The sequence below is a fragment of the Mustela putorius genome, unplaced genomic scaffold (assembly GCF_011764305.1).
Source record: "Mustela putorius furo isolate JIRA1106 unplaced genomic scaffold, ASM1176430v1.1 tig00000929_pilon_pilon_pilon, whole genome shotgun sequence".
Taxonomy (NCBI): domain Eukaryota; kingdom Metazoa; phylum Chordata; class Mammalia; order Carnivora; family Mustelidae; genus Mustela; species Mustela putorius.
The window spans coordinates 1815339-1833844 of NW_025421520.1; the positions used below are offsets into that span (position 1 = coordinate 1815339).

Here is an 18506-nt window from a genome sequence, read left to right on the forward strand (position 1 = left end):
CCGGAATTGTGATGCCACCAACGTTGGCTTTCTTTTTCAATATCCCTTTGGCTATTCGAGGTCTTTTCTGGTTCCATATAAATTTTAGCATTATTTGTTCCATTTCTTTGAAAAAGATGGATGGTACTTTGATAGGAATTGCATTAAATGTGTAGATTGCTTTAGGTAGCATAGACATTTTCACAATATTTATTCTTCCAATCCAGGAGCATGGAACATTTTTCCATTTCTTTGTGTCTTCCTCAATTTCTTTCATGAGTACTTTATAGTTTTCTGAGTATAGATTCTGTGTCTCTTTGGTTAGGTTTATTCCTAGGTATCTTATGGTTTTGGATGCAATTGTAAATGGGATTGACTCCTTAATATCTCTTTCTTCTGTCTTGCTGTTGGTGTAGAGAAATGCAACTGATTTCTGTGCATTGATTTTATATCCTGACACTTTACTGAATTCCTGTATAAGTTCTAGCAGTTTTGGAGTGGAGTCTTTTGGGTTTTCCACATATAGTATCATATCATCTGCGAAGAGTGATAATTTGACTTCTTCTTTGCCGATTTGGATGCCTTTAATTTCCTTTTGTTGTCTGATTGCTGAGGCTAGGACCTCTAGTACTATGTTGAATAGCAGTGGTGATAATGGACATCCCTGCCGTGTTCCTGACCTTAGCGGAAAAGCTTTCAGTTTTTCTCCATTGAGAATGATATTTGCGGTGGGTTTTTCATAGATGGCTTTGATGATATTGAGGTATGTGCCCTCTATCCCTACACTTTGAAGAGTTTTGATCAGGAAGGGATGTTGTACTTTGTCAAATGCTTTTTCAGCATCTATTGAGAGTATCATATGGTTCTTGTTCTTTCTTTTATTGATGTGTTGTATCACATTGACTGATTTGCGGATGTTGAACCAACCTTGCAGCCCTGGAATAAATCCCACTTGGTCGTGGTGAATAATCTTTTTAATGTACTGTTGAATCCTATTGGCTAGTATTTTGTTGAGTATTTTCGCATCTGTGTTCATCAAGGATATCGGTCTATAGCTCTCTTTTTTGGTGGGATCCTTGTCTGGTTTTGGGATCAAGGTGATGCTGGCCTCATAAAATGAGTTTGGAAGTTTTTCCTTCCATTTCTATTTTTTGGAACAGTTTCAGGAGAATAGGAATTAGTTCTTCTTTAAATGTTTGGTAGAATTCCCCCCGGGAAGCCGTCTGGCCCTGGGCTTTTGTTTGTTTGGAGATTTTTAATGACTGTTTCTATCTCCTTACTGGTTATGGGTCTGTTCAGGCTTTCTATTTCTTTCTGGTTCAGTTGCGGTAGTTTATATGTTTCTAGGAATGCATCCATTTCTTCCAGATTGTCAAATTTATTGCCGTAGAGTTGCTCATAGTATGTTCTTATAATAGTTTGTATTTCTTTGGTGTTAGTTGTGATCTCTCCTCTTTCATTCATGATTTTATTTATTTGGGTCCTTTCTCTTTTCTTTTTGATAAGTCGGGCCAGGGGTTTATCAATCTTATTAATCTCTTTCAAAGAACCAGCTCCTAGTTTCGTTGATTTGTTCTATTGTTTTTTTTTTTGGTTTCTATTTCATTGATTTCTGCTCTGATCTTTATGATTTCTCTTCTCCTGCTGGGCTTAGGGTTTCTTTCTTGTTCTTTCTCCAGCTCCTTTAGGTGTAGGGTTAGGTTGTGTACCTGAGACCTTTCTTGTTTCTTGAGAAAGGCTTGTACCGCTATATATTTTCCTCTCAGGACTGCCTTTGTTGTGTCCCACAGATTTTGAACCGTTGTATTTTCATTATCATTTGTTTCCATGATTTTTTTCAATTCTTCTTTAATTTCCCGGTTGACCCATTCATTCTTTAGAAGGATACTGTTTAGTCTCCATGTATTTGGGTTCTTTCCAAACTTCCTTTTGTGGTTGAGTTCTAGCTTTAGAGCATTGTGGTCTGAAAATATGCAGGGAATGATCCCAATCTTTTGATACCGGTTGAGTCTTGATTTAGGACCGAGGATGTGATCTATTCTGGAGAATGTTCCATGTGCACTAGAGAAGAATGTGTATTCTGTTGCTTTGGGATGAAATATTCTGAATATATCTGTGATGTCCATCTGGTCCAGTGTGTCATTTAAGGCCTTTATTTCCTTGCTGATCTTTTGCTTGGATGACCTGTCCATTTCAGTGAGGGGAGTGTTAAAGTCCCCTACTATCATTGTATTATTGTTGATGTGTTTCTTTGATTTTGTTATTAATTGGTTTATATAGTTGGCTGCTCCCACATTGGGGGCATAGATATTTAAAATTGTTAAATCTTCTTGTTGGACAGACCCTTTGAGTATGATATAGTGTCCTTCCTCATCTCTTATTATAGTCTTTGGCTTAAAATCTAATTGATCTGATATAAGGATTGCCACTCCTGCTTTCTTCTGATGTCCATTAGCATGGTAAATTCTTTCCACCCCCTCACTTTAAATCTGGAGGTGTCTTCGGGCTTAAAATGTGTTTTTCTTGGAGGCAACATATAGATGGGTTTTGTTTTTTTTTTATCCATTCTGATACCCTGTGTCTTTTGACAGGGGCATTTAGCCCATTCACATTCAGGGTAACTATTGAGAGATATGAATTTAGTGCCATTGTATTGCCTGTAAGGTGACTGTTACTGTATATGGTCTCTGTTCCTTTCTGATCTACCACTTGTAGGCTCTCTCTTTGCTTAGAGGACCCCTTTCAATATTTCCTGTAGAGCTGGTTTGGTATTTGCAAATTCTTTCAGTTGTTGTTTGTCCTGGAAGCTTTTAATCTCTCCTTCTATTTTCAATGATAGCCTAGCTGGATATAGTATTCTTGGCTGCATTTTTTTCTCGTTTAGTGCTCTGAAAATATCATGCCAGCTCTTTCTGGCCTGCCAGGTCTCTGTGGATAAGTCAGCTGCCAATCTAATATTTTTTACCATTGTATGTTACAGACTTCTTTTCCCGGGCTGCTTTCAGGATTTTCTCTTTGTCATTGAGACTTGTAAATTTTACTATTAGGTGACGGGGTGTGGTCCTATTCTTATTGATTTTGAGGGGCATTCTCTGAACCTCCTGAATTTTGATGCTCGTTCCCTTTGCCATATTGGGGAAATTCTCCCCAATAATTCTCTCCAGTATACCTTCTGCTCCCCTCTCACTTTCTTCTTCTTCTGGAATCCCAATTATTCTAATGTTGTTTCGTCTTATGGTGTCACTTATCTCTCGAATTCTCCCCTCGTGGTCCAGTAGCTGTTTGTCCCTCTTTTGCTCAGCTTCTTTATTCTCTGTCATTTGGTCTTCTATATCACTAATTCTTTCTTCTGCCTCACTTATCCTAGCAGTTAGAGCCTCCATTTTTGATTGCACCTCATTAATAGCTTTTTTGATTTCACCTTGGTTAGATTTTAGTTCTTTTATTTCTCCAGAAAGGGCTTTTATATCTCTCGAGAGGGTTTCTCTAATATCTTCCATGCCTTTTTTCGAGCCCGGCTAGAAGCTTGAGAATTGTCATTCTGAACTCTAGATCTGACATATTACCGATGTCTGTATTGATTAGGTCCCTAGCCTTCGGTACTGCCTCTTGTTCTTTTTTTTGTGTTGAATTTTTACGTCTTGTCATTTTGTCCAGATAAGAGTAAATGAAGGGGCAAGTAAAATACTAAAAGGGTGGCAACAACCCCAGGAAAATATGCTTTAACCAAATTAGAGGAGATCCAAAATCGTGAGTGGGGAGAAAGGGGATAAAAAGAGGTTCAAAAAAGGAAGAAAAAAAAAAAAAAAAAAAAAAAAAAAAAAAAAAAAAAAAAAAAAAAAAAAGAAAAGAAAAGAATTTTTTTTTAAAAAAGAAAACACCTAAGAAAAATGTAAAAAAAAAAAAAAAATATATATATTAGATAAACTAGTATAAAATCGTTTAAAAAGAAAAAGGTAACAGTTAAAAAAAAAATTTTACCCGAAGGCGAGAAAAAAAAAAAAATGAAAAAGAAAAAATTAAATTAACTGCAAGACTAAAAAAAATCACAGGAAAAAGCCATGAGTTCCGTGCTTGGCTTTCTCCTCCTCTGGAATTCTGCTGCTCTCCTTGGTATTGAAACCGCACTCCTTGGTAGGTGAACTTGGTCTTGGCTGGATTTCTTGTTGATCTTCTGGGGGAGGGGCCTGTTTTAGTGATTCTCAAGTGTCTTTGCCCCAGGCGGAATTACACCGCCCTTACCCGGGGCCGGGGTGAGTAATCCGCTCGGGTTTGCTTTCAGGAGCTTTTGTTCCCTGAGCGCTTTCCGTAGAGTTCCAGAGGACGGGAATACAAATGGCGGCCTCCTGGGTCTCCGGCCCGGAGGAGCCGAGAGCCCAGGGCCGCACTCCTCAGTGCGTGCTCAGAGAACCGCGCCCAGTTACTCCCGTCTGCCTGACCTCCGGCCGCGCTCCGAGCTCACCGAGCCTGCGACCGGTTCAAGGTAACACGGAGCTGTGAGCTTACTGTCGGCTCTGTCTCTGTAGCCGGCTTTCCCGTTCCAATACCCGCAAGCTCTGCGACACTCAGACACCCCCGATCCTTCTGTGACCCTGCGGGACCTGAGGCCACGCTGACCCCGCGTGGGCTTCGCCCCGGTTTAGCCTCTGGAGCGATGTCCCTCAGCGGAACAGACTTTTAAAAGTCCTGATTTTGTGCGCGGTTGCTCCGCCGCTTGCCGGGAGCCGGCCCCTCCCCCCCGGGGTCTATCTTCCCGTCGCTTTGGATTCACTTCTCTGCTGGTCCTACCTTTCAGAAAGTGGTTGTTTTTCTGTTTCCAGAATTGCTGTTCTTCTTCTCTTCGATCTGCCGATGGATTTTCAGGTGTTTGCAATCTTTAGATAAGCTATCTAGCTGATCTCCGGCTAGCTGAAGCAGTCTCAGCTTGCTACTTCTCCGCCATCTTGAAGCGGCTGCCTTCGGCTCAGGTCATGATCCCAGCGTCCTGGGATCGAGTCCCACATCGGGCTCCTTGCTTGGCAGGGAGCCTGCTTCTCCCTCTGCCTCTGCCTGCCACTCTGTCTGCCTGTGCTCGCTCTCGCTTCTCTCTCTATGACAAATAAATAAAAAATAAAAAAATCTTAAAAAAAAAAAAAGAAATTGTTTTGTTGTTGAAAATTTATTCATTTTCATTTTTCTTTTTTCATTGAAGTGTCATTACCATGTGCTGTTATGTTAGTTTCAGGTATACAATATAGTGATTCAGTAATTCTGTGTATTACTCAGTGCTCATCGTGATATTTAACCCATCTTCCACCCACTTCCCCTCTGCCAGTCTCCAGTTTGTTCTCCGTATTTAAGCGTCTGTTTTTTTGGTCTTTCTTTCTTTTTTACTTTGTTTTGTTTTTTAAATTCCACATCTGAGTGAAATTAGATGGTATTTGTCTTTCTCTGACGAACATACCTTACTTAGTATGTACACTCTAGCTCTATCCATGTTGTTGCACATGGCAAGATTTCATTCTTTTTTTGTGGCTGAGTAATATTCCTGTGTGTGTATGTGGGAATGTATACGTATCATGTCTTTATCCATTCATCTATGGATGAACACTTGGGTTGTTTCCACGTCTTGGCTGCAAAAAACAATAAAAATTGTTTTTCTTGTTTGTTTGTTTTCTTTGGGTACCCAGTATTGGAAGTACTGGGTTGTTTGGTAATTCTAGGTTTAATTTTTTGAGGAACCTCCATAGTGTTTTCTATGGTGGCTTCCCTGGGTTGTATTCCCACTGACAGTGCATGAAGGTTCCTTTTTCTCTACGTCTTTGCCAACACTTGTTATTTCTTGTGCTATTTGATTTTAGTTATTCTGACAGGTATAAGGTGATATCTTACTGTGGCTTTATTTGCATTTTCTTGATGATGATTGATGTTGAGCATCTTTTCCTGTGTTTATTGGACATCTGGATGTCTTTTTTGGAAAAATGTCTATTCAAGTCCTCTTTTCATTTTTTAATTTGGTGCTGGGTTGTGTAAATTCTTGTATATTTTGGATATTAACTCTTTAGTGGATATCATTTGCAAATACCTTCTCCCATTCTATAGGTTGCTCTCATTTTCATTTTTGTAAACAACATCATATTGCCTAAAATTACTTTATTCATTCTACTGTTGATGGATATTTGATGTGTTTATCTTTTGTTATGAATAATATTGGTATAAACATTGTTCTCCATATCTCTGGTACATACTTTTTTTTAGGATATGTATCTGGAAGTGGAATTATAGGCTCATTGAGTATGTGGACATACAACTTTTTAAAAAAATAATGCCGAATCGCTTTCCCAGATAGTGGTATTATTTTGCATTTGTTTTAAGCATGAGTAAGACATGTTGCTCCACATCTTTGTCAACAGTTGACAGTGTTGGACTCTACATTTTTACCAATTTAGTGGTTGTGAAGTCGTTTTCACTGGTGTTTTAATTTATATGTCCCTGATTTGTGTTTTCAGTGTTCATTTAGCTTCTGCCTGAAGAACATCTGTTAGCATTTCATTAGTGCTAGTTTGTTGGCAATGAATTCTCTCAGTTTTTGTTTCCTGAAAACATTTTTACTTGCCTTCTGATCGGTAGGACATTTTTAACAGAATTTAGAATTCTTATTTGGTAGTTTTCAACATTGAAAAGATGTCTTATTAGTGTCTTCTGGTTTCTGGTTAAAAAAGTTGTATTGTTGCCCTTTTGAAAGCTCTAAGATTTTCTTTTTGTCTTTGTTTAGTAGTTCTAGCCTGATGTGCTCAGGTTTAGTTTTCTTTGTGTTTATTCTTCTGAGATCTGTGCTACTTCGTCAGCATGTAGCCTAATGTCTTTTATCTATTTGGGGACTTGTTGGCCATTGTCTCATCAAATACTGCTTCTGCTGTTCCTTTTCTTTAAGTTCCTTCAACCCTAGCTGCATATGCGCTAGACCTTTTCACTCCTGTATTATTTTCTGAGTTTCCCCTCCTTTACCACATTCTTTGATCTGTAATTTTTTCTATTGATGTGTCTTCCATTTCACGGTCTTTTCAGCTGTGTCATAACTGTTGCTAAATTATCTCCTGAAGTCTTAATTTTAGTTACAGTATTTTTCGGTTCTAGAATTTTCATTCAGTTATTTTCCTCGATTCAAATTATGACATTTGCCATTTTGTCACTTATCTTATTGAACATATTAATCAGTTATTTTAAAGCTTCTTTCTGGTAAGTTCAAATATCTGGATAAACTGAAAGTCTGTTTCTATTATCTTTTTTCTTTGTCTTGTCTCCAGGAAACGTTTGATTGTCAGGCATTTCTTATACAAAATAAAAACTCTGGATAATGTTTTCTTCTTGAGAGGGTTTACTTTTCCTTGTGCTAGGCAGTTAGTTAGAGTAGGGACAGATCCTTTCACCTGTTTGGGCTGGTGATTGTTCCAGAGTGGGTTTTGGTCTTCACGAGGGCCGGTCGATTTGCAGTTTGGCCTTGCTCCTAGTGTAAAGCGTTCCTCAGTGAGAGCTTGGGTGTTTTGTTGTTGGCTGTGATACCATCTTATTCATGAGCCCTGCACGTTAGTTTTTATCTCAAGAAACGTGAGCCTGACCGAAGCTTTGCTCCTTCTCTTTGCTGTACCTTCCTGTCACTCGCTCAGCCTGCTGGCCACTGGTGCCTTGAAGGGCAGGAGGCTGAATGTTAGGCTTCCTTCTTTCTCCTTTCCTTTTCTCGGTGATTATAGCCTCTCGAATTTTGGCTTCCTTGGTAGCCCCACACACGAATTTTTGTTTTCCTGATGCTGTTGAGTTTGCTGAAAGCATTGCTTTAGCATCATTTCCTTTTCCTCACTGATATTTGCTGTATTTCTCAGCTTCACGAGGCCATGTCTTTTTATACGTTGGAGAACTGTTGAGGGAAAGAGAGTGCAAATGTGAGGGCTCACATCAATCCGTTTCTCGTTTCTCCGAGCGAGCGTTGACCTCACAGCTTTGTTGTGGTAATTCTGTGACTCCTTCATGCAGACTTTTTTCTTAGTTAAGTTTGTTTTTACCAGTTGTTCATAGCATGAGGATTGGTGCGATATCACGTAGATCACTGTAGCCAGAAGTTTGCTTCCACCTTTAGGAAACTGGAGGTTTTTATCTTTGGATTAGAGGGGATTTTTACTCATGTTACTTTATTCACTCAAATCTATATCAACATGTAAATCTACATCAAATACAAACATTTCTATATTTTCATAGCAAGCTGTGTATTAACAGTACATTTTGTTAGGAACTGGAAATGTCTTTACAGAGCTAAAATGTAAGCATTATGGGATGGAACTACTCAGTGTAGCAAAATGATTTTAAAACTCTGATTTTTATAGTTTATGGAGGAAAATAAAAAATAATTTATGTTTGTGGAAAAAATTATATAAAAATAATACATACTAATTATAACAGTAAGGAATGAAAACGTGGTTCTGAAGAGAATTCTTTGTTGTATTTTGTTTTTTTTCCTAATAGAGAGGCGAAAAAAAGCTTCAGCATGGGAAAGAAATTTGGTGTATCCTGCTGTTATGATTCTCCTTCTAATTGAGACAGTAAGAATTTATTTGCCTAGTTAAATAAAGCAAATTATTTTTTATTTACTTTGGTATTTGAATATGGTAACTCCCTCAGCTAAATGGTTTCAAGTAAACTGGCTTTCTGTCAACAGGGTTAAAATCCATCCATACTTGTATTTGGAAAAACTCAGAAAAGCAAAAATGGAAATTAATGGCATTTTTTTTAAGTCCTCAAGATTAACTATTTCCTCATGGAAACAGGACATTTATTCTTTTGTGCCATTTAGAATTAGGAGATGAGGTATTGCAGATATCTTGCTTCAGACTCTGATGGGATGTGAAAATTATATTCTTAATTAGTTCTGATAACTATTAACTATTTTTTAAATCTGTGGAGTTGTGGGTTTCCAGTTGGTGGAATCATTCAGTAACTGAATCTATATTATTAGCTTTAGTCACAAGCTTTGAAATTGTAATAATTTGCAGAAGCTTTTGGAGTGTATACTGGAGTTTTTGCAGATAGTTTAATTACTTCCAGTTTGTGCGTAGAATTTTGGTCTTCTCTGTTCTGAAGCATATATTTGGTCTATAACTTAGATTTTAATACATGTGTACTCACAAAATATCTGTGAAATTCAGAACTGATGATCATTTTTTATGTTGTAGTCCATCTCGGTCCTCTTGGTGGCTTGTAATATTCTTTGCCTGTTGGTTGATGAAACAGCCATGCCAAAGGGAACAAGGGTAAACTGCTTTACATGTCTTTCTTTTGCAAAAGTGTTCTATATATATACCCTGAGTGTTTCAAATAAGTAATTTAAAACATCACCTTTCTGTACCTATGTTTCAGGTTGTATGAATTTCTTTATGTAAAGAGCCTTCGTAAACAGTGTTCGTGACTTATGACTTGTTTCTAATTTCTTACTTTCAGTTGTCTAGCCCTTTTATCGGATATCATTTTCCTTTTAGACTTTGTATCACAGTTTACTTTTATTTTGCTGTAGTTCATACTTGGAATTCTTTATGAAAATTTATACTCTGTGAAATAGTGATGTGGAAGGAGTTTATTGGATGGAGTCATAGGGTTTGCTGAAGATCCTGATATGTGGCTGGTAGGCACTTAGGTTTCAAGAGAGTCACACATTTTATGAAACTGAGTCAAATGTTTAGTTACTAGAGGAGAGTCAGCTATATATCTTTTCATGAATTAACTTTGTTTTCTCTCTTGTTTAGAAGTTGATGATTCTATTAAATTCTATCTTTTAGCCTGTTTAAATATATTCTCCATATAGAAGGTAGTTATCACTAAAGATGCATATTTAGCATACTTCTAGGACTCTGTAGACTTTTGATTACTTAAAGTAGCATTTACATTCTAATGTTTTCATATATTTTTCTAAGTCAGTAGCTTTCTTATTCTCCATAGAAAGGACTTCAAAACTCTTCCAGACTTGTAGTGCCACTTCTCTCTCTGAACCAGAGGATGTATCCCTTTCCTCTCATAGGAACAAGCCAACATCAACCTAAATTTCTTCCCTTCAGTCCACGATGGAGATGCCCTCCTCTTTCAATTTCAGGCATTTTCTCCAGTTAGATCCTGCCCTCCTCTAACTTTTGCTGGACCTTATGCCTTCTGTTACTGCCCACTGTCTTGCCTGCCACCAAGCTTTCCAGGTGCCTCATTCCACAAGCAAACAACACTGAAGGGTACTTCATCTGCAACCTGGTCTTTATCTTTTGTTTAGACCCAAATTCATTGATAGAACAAGAAGTTATCTACTGTGTTGGCTTCTGTTCACTTTGTGACCCTCTGTTATACATTGCACGCTGCGTAAGTCCCATGCCGCCATGGTACGTTTTTGTACCATCTCCTTAGTGTATCATAGAGAGGGAGTTCTACCTTGTACGACCCATGCATGATTCTGTAAATAAATCAGATCATCCTAATCCTGCCTGGAGGACTTCTCTTGACACAGGGAATATATCCAAAATGTTTTTCACCCAGCCAGTAAGCCATTAGCATTATTTGTTTCTTTGTCAAAAGATTAACAAAAAGTTGATAGGTCTTTGATTTGTATATATATATATGAAATTTCCATGAGTATTCTTAACTTCTTTAGTCCAAAATTAGAATGTGTATATGATATGCATGATATTACTTATTGGTTCATTTTTTTATTAACCTGGCTTTACATTCTAATTTTCCTGGTATTTTTGTTTGCTACAATTAGAGCTGATAGTAGAACAGTAGTTCATATTTGAATACTGCCTTTAATTGGTAAGCTGTGAAAATATTCTTCCTACTTTAATAAATTATTTTTTTGCCTGTTTGGTCTCATTAATAAATACTAATTTTTATGCTTGTTTTTTTAAGTTCTAGATAAAGATAGGTTTCCACAATAGGTGTAATGTTTTGGAAAACTGTGTAGTGTTACATTTAAAAAATCTGTGTTAACTAAGTTATATCTTTTAAAAATGTCCAAATTCCCAAGGAAGATTTGGGGAAACAAAATTTTCAACTGTAGAAATAGGATATGCACATTCAGTCTTTCTATGCTTAGCCTACTTTGATAGATTTTAATTGTATAATTTTTATATGTTGTCATAGGGTTTATTTAAATAACTATATCTTCGATTCCTGTGGTACTGTTTTAAAAAAATTTCTTCCAATAATATTCAGGGCTCTTAACAATAAGCATAATATCATTTTTATGAGTAAATTATATTTTAGATAAATCAGAGATGTTTTGAACTTGTTGAAATTATTAACACATGGTTGCATTAGTTGATGAATGCAGTCTAGTGTCATGTTTTATTCTTAGAAAATCTAGATGCTATTTTAGGGTATTAAACAGTCCTAATTCCTGTATTTAAGAAATAGTTTTAGGGAAAGCAAATGTTTAGTGTCATTGAATTCTGAAAAGTGGCTTTTTCTCCCCCCAGGGTCCTGGAATAGGAAATGCTTCTCTTTCTGCTTTTGGTTTTGTGGGAGCTGCACTTGAAATCATTTTGATTTTGTATCCTTTCTTTAACTAAACATTGTTTAACAAATTTTCTGTTTAGTTTCTGGGACAGTGGTAATTTACTAAGACACTTGCCTAGAAGGGAAAAACAAGTCAGTCTTCCTCAAGCACGCCAAGTGGCTTTTTGTTTTGTTTTTCCTTTGGACCTCAAGAGTTTCTGGAGACTACTGAGAACTTAAGGAAACTTGCATTCTTTGGAGAGTTTTTTCCTTGATTCTCACAGCTATCTTATGGTATCCTCTGTTGTCGGTTTCTATAGCCTGCGATTTTTTGGAAATTTTATTCCCAAGAAGGATGACACAACTATGACAAAGGTAAGGCAAAGTCTTAGATGGCGGTGCCTCCCTTTTGCATTCCAAGGCAAATGAACGGTTTTATTTTTGTAATCGCCCTGAATGGTTCATTTGCCGAGATAGGTATTTGTTTGTAAATTGCATAAACACAAACTGAAAGATTTTGAAAATGCTGAATGAGTGGGAAAAGGATGTGCTGCTCTGTTTAATTTGGATGGCATCCATTCACTTGGAAATGCATAGAACTGCAGAGCTTGTTAACCAGCTACAGAAGGCTACTGAAAGGGCTCTTTCTCCGCTAAAGAAAACGTATTGCTAATGAGTAACTTTGATTGTGCAAACTGTACTTCAGGGAGCTTGTTTGAAATCTGAAGAACTTAGTTGCTACAAGTAGTAGAGACAAAGTATTTCAAATTTGAATAATTAAAGCAAGACGGAAGAGTTCTATTCAGAAACATTTTGTAGTCTGAGGCTAATTTGACTTCCTACAATGTGTCATTGGCTTTGGAATGACAAAGACTGTTACCTTATATAGTGACTACATCTTTTAAAAATATTCCCACAGCCTGACCATGAAGAATAACTAGTAAGAGCTGCTGGATTCTTTTCTTTTTATTATAGATCACATATTTTCAGCCTGTCTTAAAAAGGAAAAGTTATTTTATGTACTTTATTTACGTATCTATAGAATGCTCTGACTTGTTGAGATACTTAGCGTCTAGTGTCAGTGATCATCAGCATTAATCAGTATTTCAGCTCCTTTTATTTAATAGAAAAGAATAAGCGTCGGACACATTGGGAATGAATTATTAGAATTTAGGGGTTTTAGATTTCTAACATTTTGGTATTAAAATTTATAATAGTTGAATGTGTTAGAAGTAGATATTATATATCTTGAGCAGTAGGCTGGCTTTAAAAATATAGTCAGAAGTATTAAATGTATTCATTCTATTTTACTTGACAGGCAAACCTTTTTAAAATTGGCAACTGCAACCAGTAATGTAAGATGCGTTGTCTGAGACGTGATTTCAGTGTCCTATAACTTGATAGTCATACCAAGTACTGTACCTGTCTTTTAGAACTTTACAGATGTAACTTTAAATATTTGTAGAAAACATTTCTTATTCTCTTTAAGTTCTATATTGAGTGGTATCATTAAGAAGTTAGCAGAGTACAGTGCAACAGTGCAAGGTGAGTAGGATGTGCAGTGAGTTCCCAGAATGTGAGTGGATTGACTGCATGCGTGATTCTGCTGTCTGACTGCCCAATATTCTTTGTGATCCCCACATAGATCATTGGGAATTGTGTGTCCATCTTGGTCTTGAGCTCTGCACTGCCTGTGATGTCAAGAACACTGGGTAGGTTTCCGGGAGAAATGTCCATACCTTGTTAATTGTATCTTTCTTAAACTTCTGCCTTAACTTGTAGATTCTGCACTTTTTCAAAAAGACCCTCCTTTGAAATATAACATTTCCTTTCACACTATTTTATGTTTACTTCTGTACTTAGGTTATGTAAGAACCATACCAAAACAAGTACTTTTATCAAATAAAGACCATTAATTTTTTTAAATACTTAAAAATGTTCCTTCTTTAAACAGTGGGCAGTTTTTTCTACTGAGTAGTTAAGCTTTTTGAGTTCTCCAGTGAGAAAACTGTGATATTAAAAAAAAAACAACACAATTGTTTAACGTCTAGAAAGTGTTAAACTAATTTGTCTTATATGAAATGTTTTTAAAAAACTTTTAATATGTGGTTTAAAAAATTGAAAATGTGTAAAACTTTAAGCTGCTTCGTGTCCATGAAATAGACTTGAAAACAGGGAGATCTTTGAGAGCACGAGCTGATTTCAAGGGCGTCCTTTAGCTTTTTACTTTTTTTCTTGCCTGTCATTTATATAGTTTTCTTAATTTTTTATAGGAAGGATCTTTTAAAAGTAATACATTTCTACGTTGTCATTAAAATAGTTGAACAAATCTTCACTTGGCCTTCTTCTCTTTTCTAAAGCATGTTGTGGTCTATGATCTCGCTTCTTGGCTAAATATTATTTCAGATAAAAGTTTCCGTTAGGCAGTTCTGTTTGGTTTTCTGGACTTAGGTTTCCACTTAAGAGTGTTCACAAATGATTAGAAGAATCCCATCATTCAACCTCGCCAACTTGCTCATAAGAAAAATTACTAGCCGCTGGGAGTTGCTTTTGTTTACCTCTTCTATTGCCTCCCTTGTTGATTCACGACTCCTGGGCGGCAGGGAGGCAGGATGAGAGAGGGAAATACAGGCTCTATGGTCATCTGTGCAACCCTTACTGAGAATTTCATGTTTTAGCAAGAAGTGAGATCTAAGTATTCAGTGGGAAGGGACCGCTGTTCCGTAGACGAATACACAGCTTATTTACTCCGTGGTCTCACCTCTTTTGTGTTTGCTTTACAGGACTTGTTATTGTTTTGACATCTGCTTATGGGGTGCTAATCTTGAAAATGCCAAAAGTATGCACGACAGTAACTTCATTTGTAACTAAGTGATATCGTTTGTATTGTCACAGTCCAACGGTAATTCCTATGATATTACAGCCACCCCACCGTTTAGTCATTTCAAAAACTTACTTACTGTGATCTGCTACTTTAGATTAATTGTTAATAGTGATATATACTGAATTTATGGAAGAAACTTGCATGGAAGGTATACTTTTAATACAAAGAAAACAAATTAATGGCAAAATTTGCTTTTTGAAGATCAACAAATTAAATTCCTGAGTAGTTTGCCATAGAGATAACTAAAAAGAAGAAAAAGAAAGATGGGACAATTAGAATGCAGCTAACAAACGCCGGGACCCAGCTGTCCAAACAGGATTAATGGAGCGCATTAGGGTACAGTGAGTCATGTGGCGCTTTGCAAAATATCAACACGCACTGCATTACAGGTTATGCCCAGTGGCACTGAATAGATGAAAAGAAGTAAATACGTTAAACAGATTCATGGAGGCTTTTCACAGTATTAAAAAAGCAAATTTCTGGACTAAAAGAAGCAGCTTTATTTTAGTATTATGGGAAATGCAAACTAGAGAGTTACTTTGTAATTCCTCTATTAACCCTTTAGGACCGAGCCTTTGATTTTTAAGAAGATAAAATGTGGAGAATTGTCATGAATGTTATCCTGGTGTATAACAGGGTTTTGATTTACCAGCTGAAAAGCTCATAAGCCTAGAATAGAGGATGTGTTTCACAACCACATTCCAAGCTATGAAAGTTTTTACTCTTTCTCATTGCCTCTCCAAAGGAAAGCCTGACTCTTAGGTGCTCTCATCTGCCCCGGGAATTCCGCCAGCAGCACCCACCTCTGACAGTGAAACGAGAATTGAAATAGCAGGGAAAATCCAACATTACCTGTGTATGAGCAGCTCTTCTCTTGTTTCAGCAGTTTATCAGTGATAGTTTTTACTTTAATTGTAAATGGAAAATACATTAAATCCTGTGTAAAAGAATTTGATGATATTTTTGCTTGAAAAATGGAAGTGTTACATGAGTTTTTTGGGTTTGGGGTTTTTAGTTTGCGTATTTTAATTTGCTAGCTGGTGTCGTCGGTGCAGGGGAGGTGTCATGAAACTCTAGCTTTAGACTTCAGTGCCTGGCGTGATAGGACACATTCATTCAAGATTTCCTTTGATCAGTTTCTTATATTTGATTATGGAAGAATTTGTACTAACTGAAAAATTGCCACAGAGTAGATTTCATAAGCATATCACTTGACAAGGAAGAATTAAATTGTGAGGACGATTTTGACCATGTATTTTAAGCTCAATGTAATTAATATAAATGATGGTTTTATTGTCTATAGGAAACACAAAAAATCTAAGCTTAGCATTTCTTATTCAAACTCTTTAAAGCCCTTTAAAAATAATGCCATGTCAGTGCATATGAGCTTTGCTGCCTGTTTAGACTTTATAGTTCTGAAGAATCCAACATTTTGGAAGACTTAATGTGCAGTGAACAGTTCACTGTTTGCTTTGATGCTGACTAGAGGAAGTGACTGGTGAACATGGTGAAAATAGAACAGCACCAAGCCTAAAGACCTCCCTGTACATGCCCACACTTTTCTGCAGTAAAATATTTTAAAAGCAGCAATGAATTCTGTAAGAACAGATTTTGGAGGATTGCTGATATGCTCCAATTATGCCTAATCAAGAAACTACTGTGAGATGGACTTCATTTTGCATTCCCCTTCAGGTATCCCACCCGTGTGCAGTCTCCTTTAACAGGGAAGATTTCTCTCGAATGTAACCAACAGACTTTGCAATGATGTTACTAATTTCTTTTATAAAATTATCTTTATAGTTATTCTGTTAAACGGAAGTTCTTTCTGTAACTTGTAAGCTGTACAAGGCCCAAATGCAGATTTTTAATAGAAAATATACTTAGGATTTTTAAGACAAGAACACTTACTCCTTTGAATCCCTTTGAATTTATTTTTTAGTATTTTCATGTATTTCTCATCCGGGTCCCATTTAGCCCTTCATCTTGCAGGAGATAAAGTGGATTACTCCTTCATTCCTTAATGAAGGGAACCTGTTTAAAAACTGCTTCGTCCTGGGGAGGTCGTGATTTAGGGTTTCATAAATATACTATTAATCTTTACCCTGGGCTGCTTCTCTCCAGTTCTCAGTGTAAAATAAAAGTGAATGATGCTTAGAAATGACAAGTGCAAAATATTCCTAACTATGACTTTGATGTAAAAATAATTTTAAACTCCTTCCTGAAAATTTTTCAGCAAAAAATTTGTATATGATTTACTTACATTCAGTTATATTGCAGAGAGAGTGGCCCTAATTGACTTTTGGTTGAATACTATTGTTCTTATATCTGAACAATAAATTTGTCTCTCTATCTATGTGTATATCTAGTTATAGTTTTTAATAATAAAGAGAAAGTTACTCTGTGTGAGATGTCTAAAAAAGAGTTAAGAGATTAACTAATGCTTAGTCCCTAAATGCTCTTTATTCCCAATTACCTACTTGTTCTATTCTTACGATGCCACTCTTACTTCAGGGAACTTAGTTCTGTCTGAGGAAATGTCATATTGGGTGGCCAATCTTTCCTAAATAATTTAGCCATCATTCAGATACATCAAATATTTAAAATTTTAGTTTGTTATAAAATATTTTTATATGAAAATAATTCTAGTTAGGACAATTTAGCTAGAAGGAGGCTTAAGAGGTGGGGGCACCTGGGTGGCTCAGAGGGTTAAGCCTCTGCCTTCAGCTCAGGTTGTGATCTTAGGGTCCTGGGATGGAGCCCCGCGTTGGGCTCTCTGCTCAGCAGGGAGCCTGCTTCCCCATCTCTGTCTGCCTGCCTCTCTGCCGACTTGTGATCTCTCTGTCAAATCAATAAAAAAAAAATCTTAAAAAAAAAAGGAGGCTTAAGAGGTAATCCTTAAAATGTTACAGTTAAAAACTAGACAGTAAGCTATAATAAGGGTGTACTTTGTACTAAGAAAAAAGGCCTGTAGTCTGGCTGAGAATACTTCATAGCACACTTGCACACAGTCAGTTCTGAGACCGGTGAATATATTATCTCCTTCTTTGTAGGAGATTTTATTTTAAAATTAATTTTAATCAATTATATAAGTATAGACTTGAATAAATTCTCCTTATAAAGAATACTGAAAGTTAGAGATCAAGCCGCAGTTCCTTGTGACCACCAGTTTTACTCCCAGTCCCCTGTTCAGAGTGTCCAAGTCTTCGGATCGTCCTCCAAAGGTATGTGGACATACCTGGTGCCTCTGCAGGAAACGTGAAATCCTCATCTGGGGTCACCGGGATGCTGGCTTTGGCCATCAGTGTTGTTCCTCATGTTGCCTCCTGACCTCAGTGTGCTGTCCAGTAGGAGCTGACATCATTTCGTCTACCGGAATTCAGTCATCTGCAAAGGAATTTCAAACCCCAAACACTTAAATATCTCTTTCTCTTCAGGTCACCAGTGACCTTGTAATTGTCCAATCTTGTGGATTCTCTTTTTGTCTTAATTGCTCCATGGCATTTGCTGTTTGAAATTCTACTTCCTCTATCTTTTCTTTATTTCTGGTCCCCATTCCCCTGTTTCTTTCTTTTCCTTTGGCCATTTCTTAACTATCTCTTTTACTGCTCCTCAGGTCTACCCATACTTGGTCCCCAAACCCAGACCTGCAGCCCAGCACGCATCCCTGAGCCAAGAACAGATAATGCGAACTGTGCACCATGTGGGCACCGTCCCACACTGGTCGTTTCTTCGGTGGGATCCACGCTGCGTGTGTCTCTCTCTGTCCTTCTCACCTTCCTCCCCTCCCACTACCCCTCCCCTCCCTCTCTCTCTCCTCCGGGTTTCCTTGCAGTCCTTGGCCACTGTCTATCTAACAGGCCAAAGCAGAACCAGAGAGTTCTGTCAGATGCATCGACTTCTTCATGCTGGCGACTAACGGTGACTCTCCGCTTCCTCTTGTGGGGTTTCTCACATATGCTCCTTCCTCCTGTTCCCTTACAAAAAGGCGGAAAGCATCAGACTCCTGTAAACACCCAAACAGAGGGCTAAGTATATGATTTTATTTTTAGTACTTTACTGTTAGGGAATGTTCATGAAACCGATTCTTTTTTTTTTTTTTTTTTTTAAAGGTTTTATTTATTTATTTGACAGAGAGATCACAAGT

The 18506-nt window shown here is 37.2% G+C and overlaps 1 protein-coding gene across 8 annotated transcripts in view; it reads left to right on the plus strand.

Moving 5' to 3' along the window:
* The window catches only part of LMBR1 (limb development membrane protein 1), a 163685-nt gene that overhangs the window by 123311 nt on the left and 21868 nt on the right, over positions 1 to 18506 (plus strand). For 5 of the 8 annotated variants that reach the window (XM_045086285.1, XM_045086288.1, XM_045086292.1 and 2 more), the window contains 5 exons: positions 8476 to 8552; positions 9183 to 9260; positions 11460 to 11533; positions 11763 to 11853; positions 13124 to 13190. The exons of 1 other annotated variant lie outside the window; for it this stretch is intronic. In XM_045086285.1, coding sequence (XP_044942220.1) covers positions 8476 to 8552; positions 9183 to 9260; positions 11460 to 11533; positions 11763 to 11853; positions 13124 to 13190 — 387 coding nt within the window. Of the gene's footprint in view, positions 1 to 8475; positions 8553 to 9182; positions 9261 to 11459; positions 11534 to 11762; positions 11854 to 13123; positions 13191 to 14261; positions 15310 to 18506 lie in introns of those variants that run through there. 2 more of the 8 variants (XM_045086287.1, XM_045086286.1) reach the window with 2 other exon arrangements.